This window comes from Giraffa tippelskirchi, chromosome 5 (genome assembly GCF_054371585.1).
Source record: "Giraffa tippelskirchi isolate mGirTip1 chromosome 5, T2T-mGirTip1v1.2.pri, whole genome shotgun sequence".
In the NCBI taxonomy this organism is placed as follows: domain Eukaryota; kingdom Metazoa; phylum Chordata; class Mammalia; order Artiodactyla; family Giraffidae; genus Giraffa; species Giraffa tippelskirchi.
The window spans coordinates 186,683,350-186,710,055 of record NC_137279.1 but is presented as its reverse complement, the minus strand read 5'-3'; the positions used below and the strand labels follow the sequence as shown (position 1 = coordinate 186,710,055).

At 46.7% G+C, this 26,706-nt stretch overlaps 1 protein-coding gene across 1 annotated transcript in view; it reads right to left on the bottom strand.

Moving 5' to 3' along the window:
• The window catches only part of INPP5D (inositol polyphosphate-5-phosphatase D), a 135,642-nt gene that overhangs the window by 46,942 nt on the left and 61,994 nt on the right, over nt 1-26,706 (bottom strand). Inside the window, exons 5-9 of the mRNA XM_081491016.1 lie at nt 26,339-26,479; nt 17,717-17,804; nt 11,663-11,743; nt 11,439-11,510; nt 9,911-10,034 (exon numbers count right to left, since the gene is read on the bottom strand). Of these exons, the coding sequence (XP_081347142.1) occupies nt 9,911-10,034; nt 11,439-11,510; nt 11,663-11,743; nt 17,717-17,804; nt 26,339-26,479 (506 nt within the window). The remainder of the gene's footprint in view (nt 1-9,910; nt 10,035-11,438; nt 11,511-11,662; nt 11,744-17,716; nt 17,805-26,338; nt 26,480-26,706) is intronic.

Here is a 26,706-nt window from a genome sequence, read left to right as displayed (position 1 = left end):
GGCCTTGGATTTGGGGAGGGTCCCCAGCATGCCCAAAACTAAGAGCAACTCACTGTGCCTGTGCTACCTGTATGAGCAGTGTGGTTTATGCTGAATACTAGTTTTCCTCCTGGGCTACAGTGCATGGGGTCACAAAGAGTCGGACATGACTGAGCAACTAACACTAACTGGGTTTCCCTGAGAGTCTGGACTCTGGGTGTGTATCAGGCTGAAGGTGCCTATGCGACCAGTTCAGTTCAGTTCAGTCGCTCAGTCGTGTCCGACTCTTTGCGACCCCATGGACTGCAGCACACCAGGCCTCCCTGTCCATCACCAACTCCCGCAGTTTACCCAAACTCATGTCTATTGAGTCGGTGATGCCATCCAACCATCTCATCCTCTGTTGCCCCCTTCTCCTCCTGCCTTCAATCTTTCCCAGCATCAGGGTCTTTTCAAGTGAGTTAGCTCTTCGCATCAAGTGGCCACAGTATTGGAGTTTCAGCTTCAACATCAGTTCTTCTAATGAATATTCAGGACTGATTTCCTTTAGGATGGACTGGTTGGATCTCCTTGCAGTCCAAGGGACTCTCAAGAGTCTTCTCCAACACCACAGTTCAAAAGCATCAATTCTTTGGTGCTCAACTTTCTTTATAGTCCAACTCTCACATCCATACATGACTACTGGAAAAACCATATCCTCGACTAGACAGACCTTTGTTGGCAAAGTAATAATGTCTCTGCTTTTTAACATGCTGTCTAGGTTGGTCATAATTTTCCTTCCAAGGAGTAAGCGTCTTTTAATTTCATGGCTGCAGTCACCATCTGCAGTGATTTTGGAGCCCCCAAAAATACAGTCTGCCACTGTTTCCCCATCTATTTATTCTGCTATGTGACCAGCCCCCAGTGAAATCCTGGGATGCTGAGTCTCTAACAAGCACCCCTGGTAGACGGCATTTCACACGTGTTGTCACAACTCAGCGAGGGAGGAATTCAGCTCTTCCTGTGTGACTCCGAGGGGAGGGGCTCCTGGAATCTTGTGCCTGGTCTCTCCTGGACTTCACCCCAGGCACCTTTTCCTTTTGCTGACTGTACTCTGTGTCCTTTCAACTGCAGTGAATCACAGTGATATGACTCCTTGCTGAGTCCTGGGAATTTCCCCAGAGACTCAGTTAACCTAGATATGATCTTGGGGACTCATGTTGTTGTTTAGTCACTAAGCCATGTCCAATTCCTCTGTGACCGTATGGACTGTAGCCCGCCAGGCTCCTCTGTCTATGGGATTTCCCAGGCAAGAATACTGCAGTGGGTTGCCATTTCCTTCCCCAGGGGATCTTCCTGATCCAGGGATGGAACCCAATCTCTTAACATCTCCTGCATTGGCAGGTGGATTCTGTACCACTGAGCCACCTGGGAAGCACTGGGGACCCATGACACAATCTGTAGTCTATCTTTTGCTTTGAAGTTTTTGGGATCTTTTCTTAGAATCCGGTATTGTGACACTTTTCAACACTGCATGTGCCTCAGGCTATGTTGGAATATGGTGGGCCGTTTTTAGTCTGAAAACTGGTGTTGTTCAGTCCTGAGAACTTTTCTCGAATTATTTCTTTAATGAAATTTCTCACCGATTCCTTGTTTTCTCTTACTGGCTGATTATGTTGGTACTGGATCTCCTGGACTGGTCTCCTAATTTTTAAAAACCTCTTCTCTCCGATTTCTCTTCCTTTTATCCTTTTGTTCTACCTTCTGGGAGTTTTCCTCAATTTTATCTTTCCACCCTTCCTTTGAGTTTTTATTTTAAAAATTTCTGAAAAAATTCTGCTATAATGTTTTATTTCTTCTTACCAATCTCCTTCCGCTCCCTTCCTCCTCCTCCCTTTGCTTCATTTTTATTTTGTTCTCTGAATGTTCCTTGAATAGCATTCTGTTCTGGTTTCACGGCCCAGTTTCTTTTAAACCATCATAATTTATTTCCTCCAAGTTTGTCTTTTTGCTTATTTCTGCCTTGAATCTTCTCCTATTACAGGCTTCCCTCCAATGACTGAGGGTCCTTGGGTCCCAACAGTGATAGTGGGGGACTGTCCAGCAAGACTTCTCCACTGAGTGGTCTCATGGGCTGATTCACAGGGAACCTCTTTATGGCAGTGTCTTTAGATTTTTGTCCCTGGATTGGTCATCTTCCTGCCTGCAGGCTATGGGCCTGACTGGCAGCATCCCAAGCTGGGCAAGGATAAAGGCTGGCATCTCAGCATTCAGAAATACCCGTTATCGAGTCCTCGGTGTTTGGTAGGATCCTCTGCTCTCACCATGCCCAGGGTCTCCTAGTCCCTTACCTCCTCAAAAATAAACTTCAGGTCTTCTGCCTAACGTGAGGGGAAGTCACTGGCTGTGTGGCATGGACGGGGATCTGGTGGGTCTAACTCTTTAAAAAGATTTTTATCCAATCCTGCTGTTACAACCCCAGCTTCACCCTCACTTCAGGCACCCCTGATACTATCAATCTCTCTGCCCTTTGTGGTTCTGTGGTGTGAGTCAGGTGTCTCAGCTTTTCCTATGATACATTTAAAATTTAGCTTTTTTGGTTCTTATAGTATGGTTATCATGATTCATCCGCTTTCCAGAACTGTGTTGCAGTCATTTTCTTTTCTGTTTTCTTTGTCCCTCTGAGTTTTGCCTTTAGGAAGGGAAATCCTGTGTGTGTTCAGCTACCCTCTTGAGCTGAAGTCTCACTCAAGGGAAATCATGGGGGTCCCGTGCTCTCAGAAATCCCATAGGCCTTATCAGCAGCAGTAAATGTGCCATGGCATGAGTCTTGCCCACAGTTGGAGTGCCCCAACTCTTCCAAATCTGCTGCTATTAAGCTGTGTCTCCTGCCTTCTGAACATCTGGGCTTCCTTCACATCTACCTGCAGGATTGTGTGGCTTCCTGGGATGTGAGGTCTTGCTGGCTTAGAATTAGTATTAAAGTGAAAGTCACTCAGTCATGTCCGATTCTTTGCAACTCCATGGACTATACAGTCCATGGAATTCTCCAGGCCAGAATACAGGAGTGGGTAGCCTTTCCCTTCTCCAGGGGATCTTCCCAACCCAGGGATTGAACCCAGGTCTCGTGCATTGCAGGTGGATTCTTTACCAGCTTAGCCACAAGGGAAGCCCAAGAATACTGGAGTGGGTAGCCTATCCCTTCTCCAGCAGATCTTCCTGACCCAGGAATCGAACCGGGGTCTCCTGCATTGCAGGCAGATTCTTTACTACCTGAAAGAATTGGGGGAGTCCCAATTAGTATTATTAACACTAATATGAGTGTTAGCAGGTTCAGTAAGTGGCCCACTTGTTCCCACACCTAGTAAAAGAGAACCTTGTTGGTTCTTCTTCCCCTTGTCCCTCTCCATCTCATCTGTATGGGTATGGGCAGGTCTACCTCCAGAACCTGCAGATCACAGGCTTCCAAAGTAGCTCAGACAGTGAAGAATCTGCCTGTAATATAGGAGACCCAGGTTCAATCCTTGGGTTGGGAAGATCCCCCGGAGAAGGAATGGCTACCCACTCCAGTATTCAGTATGTCCATGGAGAATTCCATGGACATAGGAGCCTGGCGGGCTACAGTCTATGGGGTCACAAAGAGTTGGATAGGACTGAGCGACTAACACTTTCACTTTTGGGTTTCCCTGGTGGGCTCAGGTGGTAAAGAATCTGCCTGCAATGCAGAAGGCCCGGGTTCTATTCCTGGATTGGGAAGATCCTCTGGAGAAAGAATGACTACCCACTCCAGTATTCTTGCCTGGAGAATTCCATGGACAGATGCAGGCCACAGTCCATGGGGTGGACACGACTGAGTGACTGAACACACCTCCAGAACATTCCTAGTCTGTCTATTTTTTCCCCATCTCAAGCCACCACCACTTCTTGCCTGGCTACGGTCACAGCCCTTTAATTGGTCTCTGCGTGTCTGCCTGCCTCCTGCCATCACTTATTCTCAGCACATCAGCTAGAGTTCATTTTAAAGGCAGATCACACCACGCTCCTGCTTAAAACCTCTTTAATGCCTGCAATGCGGGAGACTTGTGTTTGATCCTTGGGTCAGGAAGATCCCCTGGAGGAGGACATGGCAACCTACTCCAGTATTCTTGCCTGGAGAATCCCCATGGACAGAGGAACCTGGAGGGCTACATTCCATGGGGGTTGCAAAGAGTTGGACATGACTGAGTGAGTAAGCACTGGTGGCTCATTGCACTTAGAGAACATCCTGGATCACCAAGGCCCCGAGACTGGTGCCCAATCTCTGCAGCACCTGTGCTCCAGCCTCCCCGCCTCCTCACACCTTGAACTTGCTCACTCCTTGAAACCTCTGCCCAAGGGCCTCTATCCCTAGTTTCTGCATAGCCAGCATCTTCCTGATGCTCAGCTGTCAACTCCAACGGCATTTTGTCATTTCCTCCACTACTGTCATGTCCTCCTATTTAAGTTCCCAAACGAGAGTTTACCACTCCCTAATGCTTTCCTGATTTGCACACTTGTTTCTTTCTCTCCCTGCCCCTTCCTTGGATGTAACCTCCCTCAGGACTAAGAGCACACCTGGCTAGCTCAGTGACACATCCCCAGCATTCAGCAGGTTTTAGCTGCTCAGTGAGTGAGAACATTATGATTTCCTTACAGAGCAGCTGGCTTTTCCTCCGTGTGGGAGACCTTGATGCCAAAGCTACTAATGAATGTGGTGACCAGAACAAGGCAAGGAAGCTCCAACACCTGCAGCTAGAGATTTCCTCCAAGAGGGCAGCACTTTACAATAATAACCACGACTGGAATCTGACTGTGTGTCAGAACTGCTAAGAGCACACCTCATCCCACTGGGCCTCACAGCAGCCCTATAGGAATCCATTTTACAGATGTGAACATGGAGGCTTGGAGTAGGTCAGTCACTTGCTCAGGGTCACACCATTACTAGCCGTGGATGTGAATGTGGTTTACCCAGAGCTCCTTGTCCCTGAGACACACTGCCTCGCCAGTACCAGCTGCAAAGAAGCCACCTAAACACACAGCCACGTGCACTGTGCTCTTTCACTGACCTCACAGCTATTCATTCATTCGTGCACTCAGTATGTGTTTACTGAGCACGTATTCTGTGTCAAGCACTGTTCTAGACTTTGGGAATTTAGCAGTGGACAAAGACCCCTTCCCCCCGGGCCCTGTGGCACCCACATTGATGGTGGAGGGGGTCAGGGATTTATAAGTGACATTACAAGTGCTCAATTGGCAATTACTGAGCATGCACCTACTGGGAACCAGGCCCTGTGTGAGAACTTGAGGATTCCAGGGTGAGTAAGGGGAAGACCCCACTCTTTGGGGGAGAGGACTTGTGAACAAGTAATTGTGTTCTCACATGACAGGTGCCATGACAGAGGATAAGCCAAGCCCCATCGACCTTGAGGGACAACAGGAGCCGGGCTGGTGAGGCCCCAGACAGCTGGCTGGCAAGCCCCGGGCATTTGAGCTTCTCTTTTAAGGGCTCACAGACCCACACTACAGTAGTTCATCTGGGCTCCAGCTGGGTTTTCTCAGGGCCACTCATCTCCAGCTCAGCTCTATCCCCCCTCCAGGATCTCATGGCACCTCCCCATTGTCCACAACCCACAAAGGTGTACACTCACCCCCCCGACGATAAACCTGTCCATGCTCCCCAGCCCCCAGGAGAACATCTCCAACTCTTACTCTGCATTCAAGGCCCTGCCCACATCTGGGACCCCATGCCCCACTGCTCTTCCCTCTGGGGCCACAACAAGTGACATTTGATTTCCCTAACACCCTGTTGCATTCCTTGCACATGCCTTTCTCTGAAACTAAGTCCCCTCCCTTACCACATGCTTGAACTCCTATTCAGCCTTCAAAGCCCCAGACAGAGCCACCTCTGTGGTGTGAGGCTTCCCTGCACCACCTTACAACAGAGCTAATCAATCCTTCTCCAGGGCTGAGCTCACATCTGACACACGTTGTAACACATGCTCACGTCAGCTTTCCCTCCTAAACCACAGATTCTTGGAGGGAGGGCTAAACTCAGGGCTGTCCCACAGGAGATGTTCAAAAGAAAAATGTCCATTGAATTAACTGACAAGAATTCACAGTGCTTCTCAGAATCCTGCCAGGCATTTCTTTCAGTTCAGAAACCTCAAGTGCTCTAGAGCCAGCGGGCGCTCTCTGACAATCTCCTTACTCATCTTCGGCTTCCGTTTCCTCTTATGAAAATTGGGTCCGCCCCTTTCAGTTGTAAGGCAGTCTCCATGACAGTGAAGAGGAACTTAGTGTTCTATGCTGATCTCTCCAGAGTCCTCCCTGCTCACACCTTCATTGAGTCCCCAGTGCTCCTGCTCAGCTTGGCAGTGGACGGAGCAGCCCCACCCCTGCCCTGTGCCTATGAAAGCCTGTCACCGCCCAGCGTCCAGGAGCTTCACTTCCTGCTCTGTTCTGCTCACTGCTCAGCCCCGCCTTCCTCAAAGCTGCCTTGGAGGAATAATTAGATAATTACACCAGGATGCTGGTGCTCATGCTCAGTTGCTTCAGTTGTGTCCGACTCTTTTCAACCCTCTGGACTGTAACCTGCCAGGCTCCTCTGTCCATGGGATTCTCCAGGCAAGAATCCTGGAGTGGATTGCCCTCCAGGGGGTGGTGGCAGCAGTCAATGTTATTGAGCATCTGCTAGACGCTAGGCACTGTGTGCTTTGATGTCTACTTCAGACTCATGGCCGCCCTACAGGATGCTGCTATACCCATTTGACAGAGTAGTAAACTGAGGACACTGCTCTGTCTCTACTCCAGGAGGAGCTTCTACTATGTCCACAGAGTCATGGGCACACTGTAGTTCTTGGCAATTTCAATCAGGTATCTCTCCACCAGGATTAGGGCTGGGGCCTCCATACTCCATTTGTGCAGTAGCCCATTATTCATAGTTCCAATCTGGTTGGTCCTGGATCACTTGCATATTCCTTGCTAGAGAGGGCTCTAAATCAAGCTCACAAGCAGCTGAACTGAGACTCCAGGCTGGGCTTGTGACACCTCCCTGCTCTGTCTACCTGCTTCTCCAGGCTGTGTCCCACCTCCTGCACGGGGCTGGTCCCCAGACTTCTGTCCCCTTGCGGCCCTGAGAGCATCCCTCAGACTTTGGTGCCTCAGCCCAGGTGGGACTCAGGAGCAGGTTGCAGGACAGGGCAGACGCATATGGGGCAACCCCCGTCCCCTGGCCTCTGCCTGGACACTTTGTGGGGCCAGTGCTGCTGCTAGGCACAGGGAAGTACTCTCACACACGTTAGTTCATCTACTCACGACAAGCCTATGAGACATTATTATTATTCCCATTTTACAGATGAGAAAATGGAGGCACAGAGCGGTTAAGCCACTAGGCCAACATGATACAGCAAGCAAGTGGCAGAGCCTAGATTTGAACTCGTGCAGTCTAGCCTTGGAGCCCATACAAGTTCTTCTCCTGTCCTACTATTCCCAGGACAGCATCTGGCATCGAGTTTTTGTACAATCTCGCCACCCATGGAGGTCCAGCTCTAGGGTTTCTTGGGGCAATGGGAGGAATCTGCAGGGCTTGGCTGTCAGGCCAAATATCTGCCCTCTGAATATTCAGCTCAGGACAGTGTTCTCAACGGGGCAAGGCTGTGGCTTGTGTTGTGTTCCCTAGAGACCCGTGTGGGACATGCCGTGACCTGCTCTCGTCTGCCATCTCTGCTGGCGAGAGCTTCAGGGCAGGTGGTGCTGACCCAGGACAATCTCTCAAGGCCACTCCAGCTCAGGGCTAAATAGCAGAGGGCAGACAGCATGGAGCCCACGCTCCCAACAGGAACCTGCTCTGCAATGCTAGTGAGGCGGGATTTCTCCAGCTTCTCAACTCTGGCTATCAGTCATGGTCTCCAACTAGAACCTGTCTCTAGAATATTCTATCTATCCCACAAAGCCAGGTCTCCAGCAGAACCAGACGAGAATTCCCCGCTTCCAGACAGCAAGAAAAGGGTTTTCATGTAGCCACATGTATACAATGACTGTGTGTATGTGCATGTGTGTATAACTACAACACACATGTAATGAAAAAATATTCACCTTTACTCTTTGCAAGGGCTTCCCTGGTGGCTCAGATGGTAAAGAATCTGCCGGCAATGTGGGAGACCTGGGTTCAGTCCCTGGGTTGGGAAGATCCCCTGGAGAAGGAAATGGCTACCCACTCCAGTATTTTTGCCTGGAGAAACCCCATGGGCAGAAGAGCCTGGCGGGGGTCTCAAAGAGTCAGACATGACTGAGCAACTAAGCACAATGACTCTTTACAAAATTCCTGTGATGTTTTCTACTTTCTTCTCTGTTCTTTCTCTTCTCATACCACTTTATTAACAACAGAAGATGCTGATCATGCCTGGGATTGCCAGATAAGATACAGGATGCCTGGGATTCCTTTTCAGAAAAAGGCATACCTTTATAAATATGCTCCAAGTATTGCATAGGACATACTTATACTAAAATTTTTCATTGTTTATCTGAAATTCAAGTTTAACTGGGTATCCTGTATTTTTATTTGCTAAATCTGGCATCCCTAGTTATAGGCTACTAAACAGATTTTGAATCCCTGAAGGATAAAAAAATACTGTTTATGGACCAGAGGGACTTTGTCTTCAGGGGTTTGAAAACCTGAACTGGAACACAAACTGTTGTATTAGGGTGGAAATTTATTTAAGGGATGAGTCTGTGGTGCTTATTACTGTCTCGGGGACTCTGTCAGCCATGTGAGGATAAACCTAGATCAAGTAAGGAAATATGGCTCAGAAAACATCATGTTATGATACATGGGCTCCCTTCCCCCCATTTTATAGATGGAGAAACTGAGGCTTGGAGCTGCCCCCTCCCCGGCAGGCAGGGCTCTGAGCCCAGGCAATGATGTCATGGCCATATCAGAGCATTTTCCACCACTCTGCTCTGTTGCCCTTCAAGGGTCCTGCCCCCAAGAGCCTCTCTCTAGCCTTTCTCTTTCCCTGACCTTGCCACACTGCTGGCTCTCACTTTCCATCCTCACTGACAAGGCTGCCAACTCCAGACTCTGACCCCAAACTTGCCTCCTACCCCCAGTTATTCTCCATCCATCACCTGTGGCTTTCAGCACTCAGTAATAGCTGAAATCATCCTACTGCCGTACTTACTGGCCACTCAGTGCAATGGGATGTAAATTCCACATGGGCAGAGTCTTTGACGGTCCTGCTTGCCCAGGATCCCCAGTGCTTGGCCCATAGCAGCTTCTCCATAAGCCTTTGGTGTGGGAACATTTTCCATTTTACTGATGAGACTGTTTGAAATGCAAAGCCTCGGCTGCCCAGAGTTGACCCCTATGTGCTAGGTTTTCCTAAGGAGCCTTACATGTAGATTAATTCACGGGGACCTTATCATCCCCATTTTACAGATGAGGAAACTGAGGCCCAGGAAGGTTAAGGGTCGTGTGCAAGGTCACACAGGTGCTAAGTGGTAGAGCTGGGAATGTCCAGTTTGAATTTAGAGCCCATGACATTAATGCCAGGCTGAACTGTGTCTGTGCTACCCTAGGGATGTGCTACCCTGATTTGATCCAAGCACAAGGATGACCACACACATCAGCCCACCTCCTAGCGGGAAGAGCACGTACGTATGCGGAACAGCCACCCAGGGCCAAGTGTAAGCTCGTTTCCCCAGAGTGGGAGGAAGCAGGCGGAGCGTCTGGGGCAGGCCTCAAGGTGCAGCGGGCACGAGAGGGGAGGCTGAGAGCTGGAGGGGCACACAGGCAGGGCGGGGACTGGGAGGCACCCCAGGAGAGGGTGGAAGGCTCCTGGCAAGACTGGCTTTCTCGACAGCCTGCTCCGCACAGCTGGCGACCACAGTAAGGATATTAGCAGAATGAGAATTTTACGGATGCGAGGGGCCTTACTTTTCTTGTGGGTGTAGAACTTGTCCTCAGAGCTGTCCTTGGACTTCTTAATGATCAGTTTCCCAGACTCGACATCAACTTTGAGCTGCAGTTTCTGAGGAATCCCCAGAGATTCTGCCTTCACCTATGGAGAGAAGGAAGAAGAGGGAAGGGGAAAAAGAGATGCTGGTCATCCCTTCTCGGTGCTTTCTCAGCACCGTCCATGAGCCCCTCGTCCGTGTGACCCGGCGGCCCTTGGCCGTGTGTCCCTCCTGTGTGGGACCTCTGGCTTCTATTTCTGAGCATCCTTTGTCCCAGAGGGAGTTTTTGCTGGCAGCTCCTGAGGATCGCTAAAATGTGGAAGGAGCCCAGCTTGTCCACTGTGTGCACATCGGCTGTTCCACCAACAGGTTTGGTGGAGGAAGATGGATGAGCTACTAGAAGATGCTTTATTTGCTGTTTAATCTGACAATGCTCAGAAATCTGATGAGTCATCTCCTTCCACAGAGGATTTTAGTAATAGATTGAAGCTCCCAGGCCTTGTTACAACCAATATGTGAACTTTTACTGATAACAATTAGGAAGAAGACAATTGTCTAGGCACTCGGAAGATGGACATGTATCCTTTTTTTCCCTTTCAGCAATAAGCAGTATCTCTTGGCTCTGTACATTTTGCTTTTATTTTATTATTATTATTTTTACCATGAGGTATGTGGATCTGGGCTTCCTTGATAGTTCAGACGGTAAAGAATCTGCCTGCAATGCAGGAGACCTGGGTTTGATCCCTGGGTGGGGAAGATCCCCTGAAGAATGGAATGGCAACCCACTCCAGTACTCTTGCCTGGAGAATCCCATGCACAGAGGAGCCTGGAGGGCTTACAGTCCATGGGGTCCCAAAGAGTCAGACAAGACTAAGCAGACATGCGTACACACATATGTAGTTCCCCAACCAGGGGTCGAAGCCTCACCCCCTGCAGTATAAGCACAGAGTCTTAACTACTGGACCACCAGAGAAGTTCCAGAGCTACATCTTAATACAGAATTTTCACCAGGACTCAGAAGGACGTGGGAGTGGGCATCCCATCCGGTTTCTGAATGTGGAACCAGTGCAGGATGAGATGCTCCACAATGTTGGGGGATTACAAGAAAAGCAAATTTCTGGGCCTGGAGAGTCTAACTCAGTCACTTTCAGGGAAATCATAGGAATCCCTTCTCTCCCCCTAACCCGTACTTCAAGGCACTATTTTGCAGCCTGCTCAGGGGGCCGCCTGTTTGATGACACTCACTGCCCCCACTTGGAGAAGGATAAAGTTTTGGTGTCTTGGGTCAATGAGAAGCTCCTCCCATGGGATCCTCCCCATGAAGAAGGCTCCACAGAGTCCCCGGGGCACCCATCCTAACATTTCATCATCTTTCCAGGGAGTCGGTTCTGCTGACTTCCAACCTCAGCCAGCCATCGGGCTCCCTGCTGAGCCCAGAGCCCTCCTTCCACTGGCACCAGAAGGCCCACCAGCCCCCGCGTGTGGAGCGCAAGTCCATGGACACGAACCTCAAACGTGACTGGCGGGATGAGCGAGCGCCGGTGGGGAGACTCTGGACCCTCGTGCAGCAAGCCCTTGACCTGTGGGTGGAAATGCATGGGGCCTCAGGTTGGGAGGCGATGAGAAGCCAGCCCGGGCTGGGACAGGGTCACGGGGATACCAGGGCATTCTCCGAGGGAAGAGGGGGCCACAGAGAAGCCCAGGGAAGCGGCAGGATACCCCCCACACACACCTTATCTTCAATAGAGGACAGAAGACTTGTCAGTTGGCTGAGCTTGGCCACCATGTTGATGGGACTGGCCTCGCCAGGTACCTGGGATGTGAGAAAAAGAGCAGATAAGGACGGGATGCTGAGGGCCAGCTGTGAGAGGCATCAGGCTGAGCCTAAAAATACACTTCCAGAGCATCTCTGGGCCAAGGGACAGGCTAGGGGAACTGCTGGGGTCAGAGGTTACGAGGTGATGCCAAACGTGTTCCCAAATGGCTGGACTGTACATCCTTGCTGAAGCGGGTACTGTCAGCTGAGCCTGCGTGTTTCTGTTAGAGAGGCAACCGTTTGGTACTTTTCACCAAAATGAGTTGAACCAGGCAACAAAAACAGGCATGCTACTGGACAAGAGATCAGCCTGAAATTATTTCTAAGTTCTGATTTTAGGCTTCATCCTGGTTTCCCCACCAACAACCTCACAAGTAGGATTACCATCCCTCTTTGCAGGCAAGGAAATCAGGGATATGACATGTACAGTCATCTCAAAATTACCATGACCAAAAAGCACGCCTTCCTTCCTCCTTCCCTCAAAATCTGCTGCTCTCCCAGGGCTTCTCACCGCCTCTACTTGGTTGCAGAAACAAAACCCAAGGCCTGTCCTGGATCACAACATTTCCACCCGCCTACGTGTATTGCTTCGATCGGCGCCCCTGCTGGACTTCCAAAACACAGCCAGGCCCTGCTCCTAAGCCCCTCACCTACCACCAGGAGAAAAAAGACATCCAAACCCTTAAGGATTCTATGTGACCCACTCCTGAGCCCCAGCCACGCCCCTCCACCCTTCTGATCTGCCCATGGCCTGGAGGCACACTTTCTGAGGAATCCGAGAAACATAAATATCACCAAGGGAGGCCACTTCCTAGCCATTCAGGTCTCAGAGTCACAAAGAGGTCTTCCCCGACCACCCGAGCCAGAGACATCGCTGCTAGATCACCGTCATATCGATTGTCTATGTGTTTGTTGTCTGTTTTCCCTGCTAGCACGTAACCTCCGTGAGGACTGGGGCCAGGAGAACTCTGTCCACTGCTGTGACCTGGGGCCTTGGCCAATGAAGATGCTCAGTAAAGTTGTTCGATGCGCGCGTGAGGCTCAGAGAGCTGACGTTACATGTCGGAAATCACACAGCTAGTGAAGGCATGGCAGGACGTGAAACCATGTCTGCTTGGCACCAAGTCCACAGTCTCGAGCATTTACTCACTGAAGAAATATTTACAAAGCCTTGATTCTGTGCCAGACACGGTGCCAAGGTGCTGGAGGTATAGAGCTGAAAGGACCATGTCCGCCCTCCAGAAGGACGAGAAAACCAGACTGGACTATTCCAAACACTAAGCAGAGTACAAAGAGGGTGATCACCAAACAGGTGCCGCCCCTTTACCACCCCCTGCCCCCTAGTAAGTCAGCCAGGTCACACAGATGTCTGACCTCAATTTCCCCTGGAAAACGGAATGGGTACCCACTCTAGTCTTCTTGCCTGGAGAATCCCATGGACAGAGGAGCCTGGCAGGTTACAGTCCCTAGGGTCACAAAGAACCAGACACAACTGAGCAACTAACACTTTCATTTTTCCACTGACCACTTTATCTTTTAAAACTATTTTTATTTATTTATTTGGCTGCACCGGGTATTAGCTGCGGTATGTGGGATCTTTAGTTGCAGCCTGCGGGATATTTTAGTTGCAGCATGAGAATGCTTAGTTGCAGCAGGCGGGATCTAGTTCCCTGACCAGGGATTGACTTTGGGAATAGGAGTGTGGAGTCTTAGCCACTGGACTACCAGGGAAGTCCCCCACCAGCCACTTCAGTACATTCCTTTTGCCATCACTGACGGCCATCACCTCTAACCATCAGCAGCACGGCCACTACAAGCACCCCCACCACAACCATCACCACCATCATCACAGCAGTTAATATTTGTCGAAACTTTTTGTAATTTTTTTTGGTTCGGCCCTTGCTCCTTGGTAAAGCTCCCAATCAGTCTACAGTTGCTATTGATCAAGGGAAGCTCTTGCTGGAGTGGAGCTGAGATGCAGGGAAGGATGGAGCAGGTGGGACAGGACAGGAGTCCTTGTTTTCCGGGTGCTTTTCTCAAAGAGTCAAAAAGGTAGGCAGACTCAAGCCCCACCTCCTCCCCCAGACACTCTGGACCGTTACCCGGTCATCATCACCAGGTGGTAGGATGGTGACTTCCCCAGTCCCTCGTGGAATCTGTGTCTTTTGGGGCAAAGATGTACAAAGTAGAAATGAAGCTACCGACAAAGCGGAGTCAGTTCTTGGAACAAAAGGTATCAAAGAAAGCTGGAGTTTTGCCTGTGCTACCTTGTTAGGTAGAAGAATGCACAACAGTACGTGCACCGTGAACTTCCAGATGGTCAAGCTGGATGTAGAAAAGGCAGAGGAACCAGAGATCAAGTTGCCAACATCCACTGGATCATTGAAAAAGCAAGAGAGTTCCAGAAAAACATCTACTTCTGCTTTATTGACTACGCCAAAGCCTTTGACTGTGTGGATCACAACAAACTGGAAAATTCTTCAAGAGATGGAAATACCAGACCACCTGACCTGCCTCCTGAGAAGTCTGTATGCAGGTCAAGAAGCAGCAGTTAGAACTGGACATGGAACAACAGACTGGTTCCAAATCGAGAAGAGAGTACATCAAGGCTGTATATTGTCACCCTGCTTATTTAACTTACGTGCAGAGTACATCATGTGAAGTGCTGGGCTGGATGAAGCACAAGCTGGAATCAAGATTGCTGGGAGAAATATCAATAACCTCAGATATGCAGATGACACCACCTTTATGGCAGAAAGTGAAGAAGAACTAAAGAGCCTCTTGATGAAAGTGAAAGAGGAGAGTGAAAAAGTAGGCTTAAAGCTCAACATTCAGAAAACTAAGATCATGGCATCTGGTCCCATCACTTCATGGCAAATAGATGGGGAAACAATGGAAACAGTGACAGACTTTATTTTGGGGGGCTCCAAATCAGTGCAGATGGTGACTGCAGCCATGAAATCAAAAGACGCTTCCTCCTTGGAAGAAAAGCTATGACCAACCTAGACAGCATATTAAAAAGCAGAGACATTACTTTGCCAACAAAGGTCCGTCTAGTCAAGGCTATGGTTTTTCCAATAGTCATGTATGGATGTGAGAGTTGAACTATAAAGAAAGCTGAGTGCAGAAGAATTGATGCTTTTGAAGTGTGGTGTTGGAGGAGACTCTTGAGAGTCCCTTGGACTGCAAGATCCAACCAGTCCATCCTAAAGGAAATCCGTCCTGAATACTCATTGGAAGGATTGATGCTGAAGCTGAAACTCCAATACTTTGGCCACCTGATGAGAAGAACTGACTCATTTGAAAAGACCCTGATGCTGGGAAAGATTGAAGGCAGGAGGAGAAGGGTATGACAGAGGATGAGATGGTTGGATGGCATCATTGACTTGACGGATATGAGTCTGAGTAAGCTCCAGGAGTTGGTGATGAACAGGGAAGCCTGGTGTGCTGCAGTCCATGGGGTCACAAAGAGTCGGACACAACTGAGCAACTGAACTGAACTGAACTGAAGGCACATGACCATGAGATGGTGGGTATGTCTGCCCGGCATGTTTAAGATATATGGGCTCATCTACACTTCTCATCTACTGACTCTTCTAGTTCTGGGTTTTCAGATGGGGACATTGAGTCAGAGTGGTGAGTCAGTTGTCCAAGGTCATGCTGTTGGTGTTGATTTGAGATTTGGGTCACTGGGTCTCAGCTGGTAGGTGACCTCTGGGGACATCTGACGAGGTCTGGAACATTTTGGGGTTGTCAAAATTGGGGGATGCTAAGGATATCTAGTGGGTAGAGGCCAGGATGTGTTAACATCCTACACTGCACAGAACAGTCCCCCACAACAGAAAATGACCCGGCCCCAAACGTCACTAGCATTGAGGTTGAGAGCAGAATTCACAACTCAGCCTCAATGTGGGAGAACTGGTCTGAGTGCCACCTGTGGCTTTATGGAAGCTGACCCAGTTATTTCACTGAGCTTTTCAGTTGCACTTCAGAGGATGTGGGCTCCAAGGTTAACAACTCTCCATTCTCAACGTAGGGCAGACCCAGGGCTCTCCCCAAACCTCACATTTTGCTAATGCTGCACTTTGCACCTCCCAGCAGTTTCTCAGCTACACTCCACACAGGGGTCCCCATCTTGTCTCGCCTACCTAAGAAAGGGCCTCGTGCTGGTAAGAGGCTGCCACGGCCGGATGTGCCAGCCAAGTCGTTTCACTTACTCCCTCACATAACCCTGCAGTGGCAGATAGAAATATGCCCATTTCACAGATGAGGAAAGTAAGGGTTGGGGCATAGTCATCTATTGAACTTGGATGTTTCTGATGCACAGCTCAGGGTTCTTTCCTCTACCCCGGGCGGCCTGGGAACTCCCTTTTCCATTTGTGAAATTTCCGAAGTCATCAACACAGTCTCTGCTTTTTCAAGTCAGAGTCTCAGACAGGAGGGTGGTAACCGGAGCCCTTTCTCTAAATCCTTATGTCACCCCCCATCCCGTCGCTGCTCTGTCCTGCCACTGAATGCAAACATGGTGGCCGTGGCACACAGGGCAGCACGCTGGGGCGTGACTGCTGTCAGGTTATCTGGAAGCTTCTCCCTCTTCTGATCGACTTCAAAGGTTTGGGTGTGTGTTCTAATAGTCAAATTATTTAAATTTTAGTGTCTGGTAGGGCTCCTGTTTTGTCTAGATTCGCTTTTACTTTCCCGGAAATGAACCCATCATTCACTTGAGGAAAGCAAAATACATTTGCTTGTTTTTTTTTCCCCTGATGAATTTTTAAGTTGTATAAACAGAATACAAAAACAGTTTCTCAGTTAAAAAAAAACTCCCCAAAACCATCTGGGCAAACGTGACCCAGGTCGCTTCAACTCCATTCCATCCCCTCCTTGTGGTGACCAAAGTAGCCTTTTGGGTATAAACACGCCTGGTACAATTTCCATGTGTAGACTTACACTCTAGTTTATACATCGTTCAACTGTTTGCTTTTTCCACCCAACAGTATGCCTTGAAGATCTTTCTACATCAATGCATCTACCTTAATTCAGAATTCTGCATCCTACTTCTTGCTTTTAGACACAAAGCTACAATAAACACCTTTGCCAACATCTGTGCAAATGTGTAAACCCTAAGGGAGCTGCCTACAGGTAGCTGGCTTGATTACAGGATGCTGGGGATTTAACATTTTCATGCAAACGACTAAATTGCATTTCAAAAACCATTTGCACTCACAGCTGTAAGCGATGAACCCGCGAGTCCTGACCCCCATGTTGAAGCCAAGTCCCGACTTCACCAATCAAATTTGCCCACTGGAAAGGCAAGCAGAGGTCTCCCTGCTTTCCAGCTCATTTTTGGCTACTAATGAGGTGTTACTAACATCTCTTCAAGGGTATTCTGGCGATTCCCAGTCCCTCTTCAGTAAAACAGCCTTTTAAAATCCTCTCCCCATTTAAAAAATTTGGTTGCTTTTACTTAATCGTGTGTGGCAAGGTTTGCCTTTTAAACATATTAATTCTGTTTTTAGCTTTGCTGGGGACAGTTTCTGTGACACAGACAACTTGGCAGGCCTTGATTCCCAGTGTGTGTTTGTGTCTGTGTGTGTGTGTGTCTGTGTGTGTGTGTGTGTGTGTGTGTGTGTCTGTGTCTCAGGGGGCCCACCTTCACCTGCTCCGGTAAGAGGCAGGACCAAACCATTAAGCCCCTCCAGTTTTTGTCAGTTTCTGATGAGAAAAGGCCCTGCCTTGTCTCCTTTATTCAGCACTAATAAGGGAGTTTTGCTGGCGGTTCCTCAAATCAAAATTCAGTGGGGGCGTGAGGCATAAACCTTACTGGGGGCAGGATCCTGAAGTTCCTTCGCCCTAAAGGTGGGGGTCCAACAAAGTCCCTGGGACATTGGTTACCTCTTCTCCCCCTCTCCCCCATTCACCCCCCTCCCAGGCCCCTCCCGCACCTGTTTCATCAGCTCCCAACTTCTTTACCTGAGGCCGCGGACGCAGGCCGGGGGAGAGCTGCTGGTCAAACAGCCTCTGCAGAGATTCCAGGGTAGGGAGGGTCCGGATGACTTCTCTAGGGGCAGGAGACAGGGTGAAGGCCAAGCATTAGTGAGGACCAGCGTGGCATCGCGCACACAGGCTCCAGCTGGAGACGCAGTATGGTCACACCCACTCTGGTAAAGGCAGGGATCCTTCGCAGAAGGACAAGCCCAGGCAAAGATCCAGGCCTGACAGAGCCCCCCACTCCTGCCTGTCCCCCAACGGGACCACACTGGAGCCGAGATGCAGAAATCTGATTCACCTTTTTTTAGCCACACTCGACTGCGTAAGCCTGTAGAAACTCTGAATCTAGCAACCCAAAACTACTTAGAAATAATTGAGTAATCCGTGGTTCCCAACTTGAGTGTTTATAAGAATCACACCCTCACAGAGTGTTAAAAATGCAAATGTCTGGGCCCCAACCTGATTTGGTTTGGAATCTGCATTTTAATTTTGTGCCCCAGGGGCTTCCGGTGGGGGCCGTCTGTGCTTTTCTGGTTCAAATCCCCTCCTAGCAGCTGAGGTGGATGCCCCGGGGAGGTCTGTCATTGTCTGATTCACTGATAATATCAGGACTTGATTGATTCTTTGTTCCCACCTCATCTTCTATTTTCCCATTGTTTTGGACAGGGTGGGCAGACAATTTTGAGTTCTATTTTTCACCTATTATTTCATCAAAAAACTGTTTCTGTTTTTTACACATTTAATATTCTTGGTGGCTTCCAAATATTCTATCAAGTAAATGTGCCAAAATCAACTGCTAGATATTTGGGTTATCTTGAGATTTTGGTAACTATAAGTAAACGCTGCTGTGAACAGCTTTGTTCATATAGCTTTTCTATTTTCTTTTATTTTTTAAAAAATTATTTTTAATTGGAGGATAACTGCTTTACAATATTGTGTTGGTTTCTGCCACATATCAACATGGATCAGTCATCGGTATGTGTATGTCCCCTCCCTCATGAACCTCCCTCCCACCTCCCACCCCATCCCACCCCTCTAAGTTGTCACAGAGACTGTGTCACACAGCAAATTTCCATGGGCTATCTAATTTTACCTAAAAGGTAATGTATATGCTTCAATGCTACTCTCTCCATTCGCCCCACTCTCTCCTTCCCATCCTGTGTCCACAAGTCTGTTCTCTATGTCCACATCTCCATTGCTGCCCTGCAGATAGGTTTGTCAGTATCATCTTTATAGATTCCATATATGTGTTAATATTTGTCTTTCTCTTTCTAACATACTTCACTCTGTACAATAGGCTCTGGGTTTATCCACCTCTTAAGACCTGAGTCAAAGGGGTTCCTTTTTATGGCTGAGTAATATTCCACTGTGTATATATACCAAAACTTATTTATCCATTCTTCTGTCAATGAACATCTAGGTTGCTTCCATGTCCTAGCTATTTCTTCTTTACTTATTTTCAATTATACTTTTAAGGCAACCAGAGATGATGGCTCTTGATCAATATTGCTGAGCCCTTGAGTGATGGTGGCCTTGGGCACTGTTCCAGCCTGCTCATCATCTGTGCTATCTGAATTCTGTAGCTCTCTACTCTGTCTCTTTCAGTGGACATAACAGTACATTTCAATACTGATGGATTGATTTGCATATCTTTAATTTCCAATGTCTAAGTATTTTTCGGTGTGGTTGGTTTTTACTGTATTTCTCTCCCTAGAAATTTCATGTCCTTTGTTGGTCTTCTGGTGGGAATTTTGTTGCTATTTTTATACATTGGCATAAACTCTTTACGTATTGCCTTGCTTTTTATTTAACCTAGGTGTTGTGGTTTTTTTTCCTTCATTCTGTTGTTTTCATCCTAAGTAGGCTAGATTTTATTATAAAATGCTTTATAGTTTTGTATTGACCTATTTTTCATCTTTTCTTTGTAAATTTTTTGGCTTAGTTAAAAATTTGTCATTGATATTTACTTATGAGCAATTAGTTGCTCATTTAAATCAATTTCTCACTCTTTTAAAAGTTATGTTATAAACAAGGTTTTGGAGGGTTGTTGTCATATCTTTTTAATTCCTTCCTTCATCTGAAATTTTTAAAAAATATGTGGTGGAAATAAGTTCACCTTTTTCCATGTTGCTATTCATTCTCACTCAACTGCACGTGCTCTTTTTTCCTACAGTTCTTTTGAACTAGTTCCTTGCACAAGTCCATTTTAAATATGGTAGAATTTCTTGCCAGAATCTGTATCACTCATTCAACAAAAACTCTGGAGCTCCTCACGTACCCGGCAATGCCATGTTCACACACTGACACATCTCACTGTTGCAAGGAGGGTGTTGCAGCCTACTGACTTTGATTGGTCATCCTGGGGACTCCTCTGGTAACCAAGGAGGGGGTGGGGGGAGATAACTGGCCCAGGGAAAAGGGGGGAAGTGCTGGCAGACAGGGTTCTTGGTTTCTATCCCACCTCCACCAGAGCTGCTCAGTTCACATAGTGGTATTCCATTTAAACTATCACTTCATTAGAGAATTCTAGGCCAAAAAAATTTTAAAGCACTAATTTGGAACATGTTTTAACATCAACTAGATCTCCCTCACTGTTCTCCTTTTTAAAAATGGCATTTTAAAAACACAAGTACAAATATACAAACTGAATCTTTAGAATTTTCTAAGAATAATGCCGTTATTCTCTGTGTTTCCAACTTGGGTAAAATTTTGAGAAATCTAGCTTTCAGATGTGTCTGGAGATGTTGGTTAGGGTCAGAATGACCAATGACACAAAGGGACTTGAGTTGAAAGACTTGAGCACTGGTCTTATGATACAGAAAGGATTTGTCCAAGGAAGTTATCATCATCAGGGTCCCTAGGAAGCTTGTCTCAGCTTCAGGTCACCAGCTCAAGGGAAGACGAGGAGTAAAGATTGGGCCCACCTTGGTCTCTGTGAAAGTGAAAGTCTCTCAGTCATGTCTGACTCTTTGTGACCCCATGGACTATACAGTTCATGGAATTCTCCAGACCAGGATACTGGAGTGGGTAGCCTTTCCCTTCTCCAGCAGATCTTCTCAACCCAGGGATCGAACCCAGGTCTCCTGCATTGCAGGCGGATTCTTTAGCAGCCGAGCCACAGGGAAGCCCAAGAATACTGGAGTGGGTAGCCTATCCCTTCTCCAGGGGATCTTCCCAACCCAGGGATCGAACCAGGGTCTCCTGCATTGCAGGTGGATTCTTTACCAGCTGAGCTACCAGGGAAGCTCCCTTGGTCTCAGACAGATAGTCAGTTTCCCCAAGATTTCCATTCAGTTTCCATCTAGAACATCCAACATCTCTCAGTCCAGAGCTGCAGACTCAGAAGGAATGTTCTGATCCTTTGTTGTTTTCTTAATTTTTTTCTTTTCCAATTTTTTGCTTCTTTTTGCTTTAGCAAAAATTTCTCATGCAGTTTCTTTTTCTTTTGTTAAATGTTTAATGGAACGATTTTAATGTTTTCCTGTCAAGTGTAATTGGTTTTACATTTGACACATATTGCATTATTAAGGAGGTATCCTTCTATCCCTTTTTAAAAAATGATTTTTAAAAATTAGAAATTACTTTTATCAGGTCTATTAGGACATCTATGCAAATGATTTCTTTATTTTTAACCTACTGCTAAATTACAGTGTTTTATGTTGACTTGCTTTTGGAATGATTTCTTAGATAAAACCTACATTTTTCATACCACTAAATTATATTTGCTAGAATATTACTGAAATATTACATACTTATATTAGTAAATGAAACTGGAAATAGTTTATTATTTTAGGCTATTATCTTGATTAGCCTTCTGGATTGGAATTGTACTTTTCTTGAATATTGAATTAGGTGATTTTTGTCATTCCTGAATAATTTATAAATTATGGTTGTTATTCCTAGTTCAAAGTAGGGCATGCACAGTAATTTTTATGTTTCATATTTCACATTAAATATTTATTACATTTAATTATAATTTGAAGATTTGCAGCTATGTAATTGTATTCTTTATGACTTGTAAATCTTTAATACAAACTATTAAATCTCCTACATTTCTAATTTTAAAAATTTCCTTGACTTTTTTCCTAATTTATTTTTCTTTCTAACTACTGTATCTCTAGCCCCAGAAACAGTATCTGGCTCTTGGTAGCGTATGTCAATTCAGTCATATCTGACTCTTTGCAACCCTATCAACCGTAGCCCGCCAGGCTCCTCTGTCCATGGAATTCTCCAAGCATGAATACTGGAGTAGGTTGCCATGCTCTCCTCCAGGGGATCTTACCAACCCAGGAATCGAATCCAGGTCTCTATGTCTCCTGCATTGGCAGGTGAGTTCTCTACCACTAGGGCTACCTGGGAAGCTCTGGTTCATTGTTGGCACACATTCCATCTTTGTTCACAAATATTGAACAGATTACTGTTTCCAGTGCTTTGCTTGACTGTGGCAATATCTATGCAATCAGGGTATGGCCCATGATGCCTTCAGGAGACTGAGAGCCTAGATTGAGTTTGCATGTTTCACTCATTATTCTACCCCCACCCCCTTTCTGTAACAGAGCATTTAAATCTTTGGCTTTTCCTCCAAGTAGTGTTTTGGCTGCATCACCTAGAGGCCTGATATACAGAGAAGCTTGATTACTCTGGGTTCCCAAACCTATCCCAGTTAGGCTATCGTTGCGTCAAGTGCCTTCCTTAATTCAACTGTGATTTAGGAGATGGTCTAAAAGCACCCAGATGGTTGTGGCTAGTTTTGTTATCTCTATTTTCATCATCATTCTGTGTTCTGGGAACACAGAATGGACACTTCTGTTTTGGGTGTATTCATATCCAGCTGCTCAGTAGGCTGCTGGGTTCTTATTTTTAGGATCACCACCACACTAACATTTCTGGAAAAAAATTCTTGGAAACTTTTTGAAGTGAAGGCATGTGATTAGTACATTTTTACCAATTTTTTTTTAAATCAGCAAAGACTCCTTAGGCTTTTGAAGGATGTCTATGTTGAGTTAATCCCAAGGAGAAATCAGTAGTCTTCCTGGAGATGCTGCTTCAGCATTTTTATCATGTCATCAGAGACTATGAATAATATTAAGTATCGTAATTTTGAAAAGTAATGGTGCTATTCGTAATTAATTACTTTCTGAATTCATCTTTGCTTGTGGCTTAGAAGATTGTAAAAAGAGGTTTCAGTACTCCTGTTTGGTTGTTCTGTGACTGGATCATTATAAGGCTTCTCAATACCTGGATTTACCTCCTTTATAAGCCTAAAAACTTAAAAAAAATATATTTAGTTATCAAATAAGCATCATTTTTTCCCTGCTTCTTGGAGAGCCTTCCCTACCAGCTATAAGTTGAATCTCTAGGACCTCTTTCCAAAGACTATTGTTTTTTTAACCACACATTCTTTGCAGGTGCTTATCTAGCCCTCCCTTGTTATATACATATATATATATGCTTCCCTGACACTGCTCTGTTTTGTGATTTGTTTTATAAATTTGCTTTGAAAACTGTGGGTTTATTTTATGGCCTCCAAAGAAGCAGTTATAATGATGATGAGGTATTTTTGTCTGCTTGGTTGGTTTCTTTATTAAAATCCTTACTTAACTGATAAAACACCCTCTCCCACACTTTGACCTGTTATTTTAAAATCCTACTTATAATTCTTCTTATTTCTCCATTTCAGGAGTTATCAAGTATTTCCAGGCTCTGGAGACTTAACTTTTTGTTCTCTTTCTCTGCAAAAGTTTCTGTCTGGTTCTAGATGATCTAACTTAGGGATACAAATCTTCTTAGAGCCTTTGTGTTGCTGAGGCTCTTTCAGTTGCAGGCAATGACATTGCAATGACATTTTTGCGGGGGAGGCTCTTTGCACTGTTTCTCACTCCTTAGTTCTCTGTGACTTTCCCATCCTCACCCCGGTGTCTGTGTTGGGCTGGGTGGTCTGAGTAGACAAACCTGCTACCTTCGGCTCCATCCTCAGCCCCCAGTTCCAGGTCCCTCTCCTCCACCCACCTCTCAGCATCTACCCCTGCCCTCTTCCCCTCTGTGCGCACTCACCGCTGCAAGGACCTGCCCCACATGTCTCCCAGCTTCAAGTGCCCACTGCATGCTGATGACTCCCAGATGTATATACCCTTACCCTTGAGGTCTCCTGGGAGCTAACTTCTAGAACTAAATCCTTGATTGATGGCTCCGCCCACAGGATGTCTAACAGCGCCTCAAGCCAATGGCAGTTCAGACAAAGATGATCCTCCTCAACACTTTCCTCTTTGACTTTCCCCATCTGAGTAACTGGCATCACCCACCACTCAGCTTCTTACACCGAAAATCTAGGGATCATCCTTGATTTGCCTTCCCCTGACCCTACATCCATCTGCCAGCTCCACCAATCCACACCTGCCCAGGGCACACCAGCTCTCAGCGCCCACATTCTCCCAACCATTGGGTCATTTAACTAACATCTATCAGCTGTTCCCGTGTGCCAGGCACTGTCCAAACCCAGGACTCAGCAGAACGCAAAGCAAATCCCTGCCTCTTCTGACTTCCTTTCTCGTGGGCCAGCCTCACATCACGGCAGCCCCCAGCTGTCTGCTCCTTTTGGTCCGTCTCCTAAGATCCAGTCTCCAGAGCTCTGACTCAGATTACGGTGCCATGCTGAAAGTTCCAGTCTCCAGAGCTCTGACTCAGATTACAGGGCCATGCTGAAAATCTCCACCTGGCCTTGGGAGGCCTGCGTCATGTGGTTCCTGCCAGTGTTGCCAGATAGCATACGGGTTGTTGTTGTTTAGTTGCTCAATTGTGTCTGACTCTTTTGCGACGCCATGGACTGTAGCCCTCCAGGCTCCTCTGTCCATGGGATTTCCCAGGCAAGGATACTGGAATGGGTTGCTGTTTCTTCCCCCAGGGGATATTCTCCAACCAGGGATTGAACCTGAATTTCTTGTGTCTCCTGCATTGGCAGGTGGATTCTTACCACAGTGCCACCTGGTTCCTCAGATGTTCTAAAATTCCATCCCTAATTGCATCTCCAAGCCTGACTATCACTTTGCCTGCGAAGCGAAGACAAACAAGCGGAGGTACAGGATTTAGAAAATCACAGTGTCTCTGCTTCTCACTCCAAGTTAACTGTCCGGTAAATAAAGCGTGGAAACCTAGAGAGCTAGCGAGTTGCGGAAGCTGCTGGCACCGCAAGGGTGAGATGGCCTAGATTCTAGGAAAGTCCAGGGAGCACAGCAGTGTTGGGCAAAGGTGCTGAGTGGCTACATGAAGCTTATGGAGACACTGAAAGGTACAGCTCCTCCTGGACAAGGAAGCAGCAAAGGACAGGATCTCCACTGGAGCAGAAATACAAGCTTGCTACCAGCCATCATGAAATCGTGCTTCTTAAAATGGAAGTGCCGTGTGTGTGTGTTTCCTAGTAATAAATGATTTATAACAACAGTATCATATGGAGAAATAGCTCTCCGTGGAAATCTACAGAAATGATGGCTCTGGGTCCAAAGGCTGAAACTGCATTAGTTTCAAGCCAATTCATTGAAATGAAACCTGACTGGGCAATTTGATGAGTGCTCAATTTGTCAAAGAAATTATTTGCTGAATTTACCAAATGTACTGATTGTGCTTTTAACAGCCTTTAAAAGGAAGGTTCAATTTGATTACTGATGATGAAAGATTCTTTTTTGCATATTAACTAAGTGAAGATAGATAGAGCACCAGAGAAATTGACAAAAGAATTTTGAAACTGATGTTTATGTAATAAAACGCAAAGTAGGGGCTGATAAAATCTCACTCCCATGAAATGCCATTTTTCCAACCAAAATGCTGACCTTTCATTTGCCATGGGATTATTTTGTAATTTCTTTCAGATGCTTTAAAATGTTATTGTCAATTTTTTCAAGCATTTAAAGTAAATTTTTTTTGTCAGTTCTTCAGATAGCATATCAGTCTTAATTTTGTTTCTAGTAATTAAAATATTTTTGTTTTTGTTGTTCAGTTGCTAATTTGTGTCCAACTCTTTGTCACCCCCATGGACGGCAGCATGCCGGGCTTCCCTGTCCTTCACTATTAATTTTAATGGTAATGAAATTAAAACACAGAAAAGAATTGGAATTTTTACCAATCCGTTCTTCAATGAATTCACTTGCAGAACACTGACATTTTGGTGAATCGGCTCACTTTAAAAACCTGCCACCACTGCAATCTTGGGCCATCACCACCCACGCAGAAAAGGGCTGACTTTAATTTATCTCCCCTTGGTGACCTTATGTGCTTATCAAATGTGCTGGCTGCAGCAAGAAGGACAAGGAGCAGCGAAAGCCTTAACCACCACATCCTGAGCAAGTGTGGAAGGGCTAGCAGTGTCCTTCCGCCCATCCCTTCCCATGGCAACTGGCCTCAAATTAACTTTATTTCTTTTTTTTTTTAGACGCAGCCACCACCAAGTTCAAATACCGTGAAAACAAAACCTCCAGCAACCACAGATTTCTAAGTGCTACCGACTGCTCAATTATCCCAAGTGACAGCTGGGCCAAGTGCAGGGATCACCCTAATGAGCTGGTTCCTGGTCCGCTGTCCGCCCCCCTCCCACCCACACTGGGCAGCCATTACCCATAGAGCTCCTTGCAGAGGAGCGTGGTCAGTTTCTTCAGGTGAGGGAGATTGCAGGAGCCCGACTTCACAAAATCAGAGTCCAGGGAGAGCTGAGTGCTTAAATAATCTTGGATGGCTTTCAGATGCTCTTCTGGAATCCTGAAGGGGAAAAAGTAGAAATGACAACATGTTTATTCAGTTCCTTTAGCCATAGACACCAACAGTAACAGGTAGAAGAAGAAATCTGTATTCTCAGAGTCTGCAGCTGAGACACCAGCCTTCAGGAGAACATTTCCTGCACTTGGACAGGCTCCCTGGGTCTCACTGAAGGGATGGAGAACAGGTCAGACAAGCATAAAGGGTCCACAAGGCAGGCTCCCTCTTAA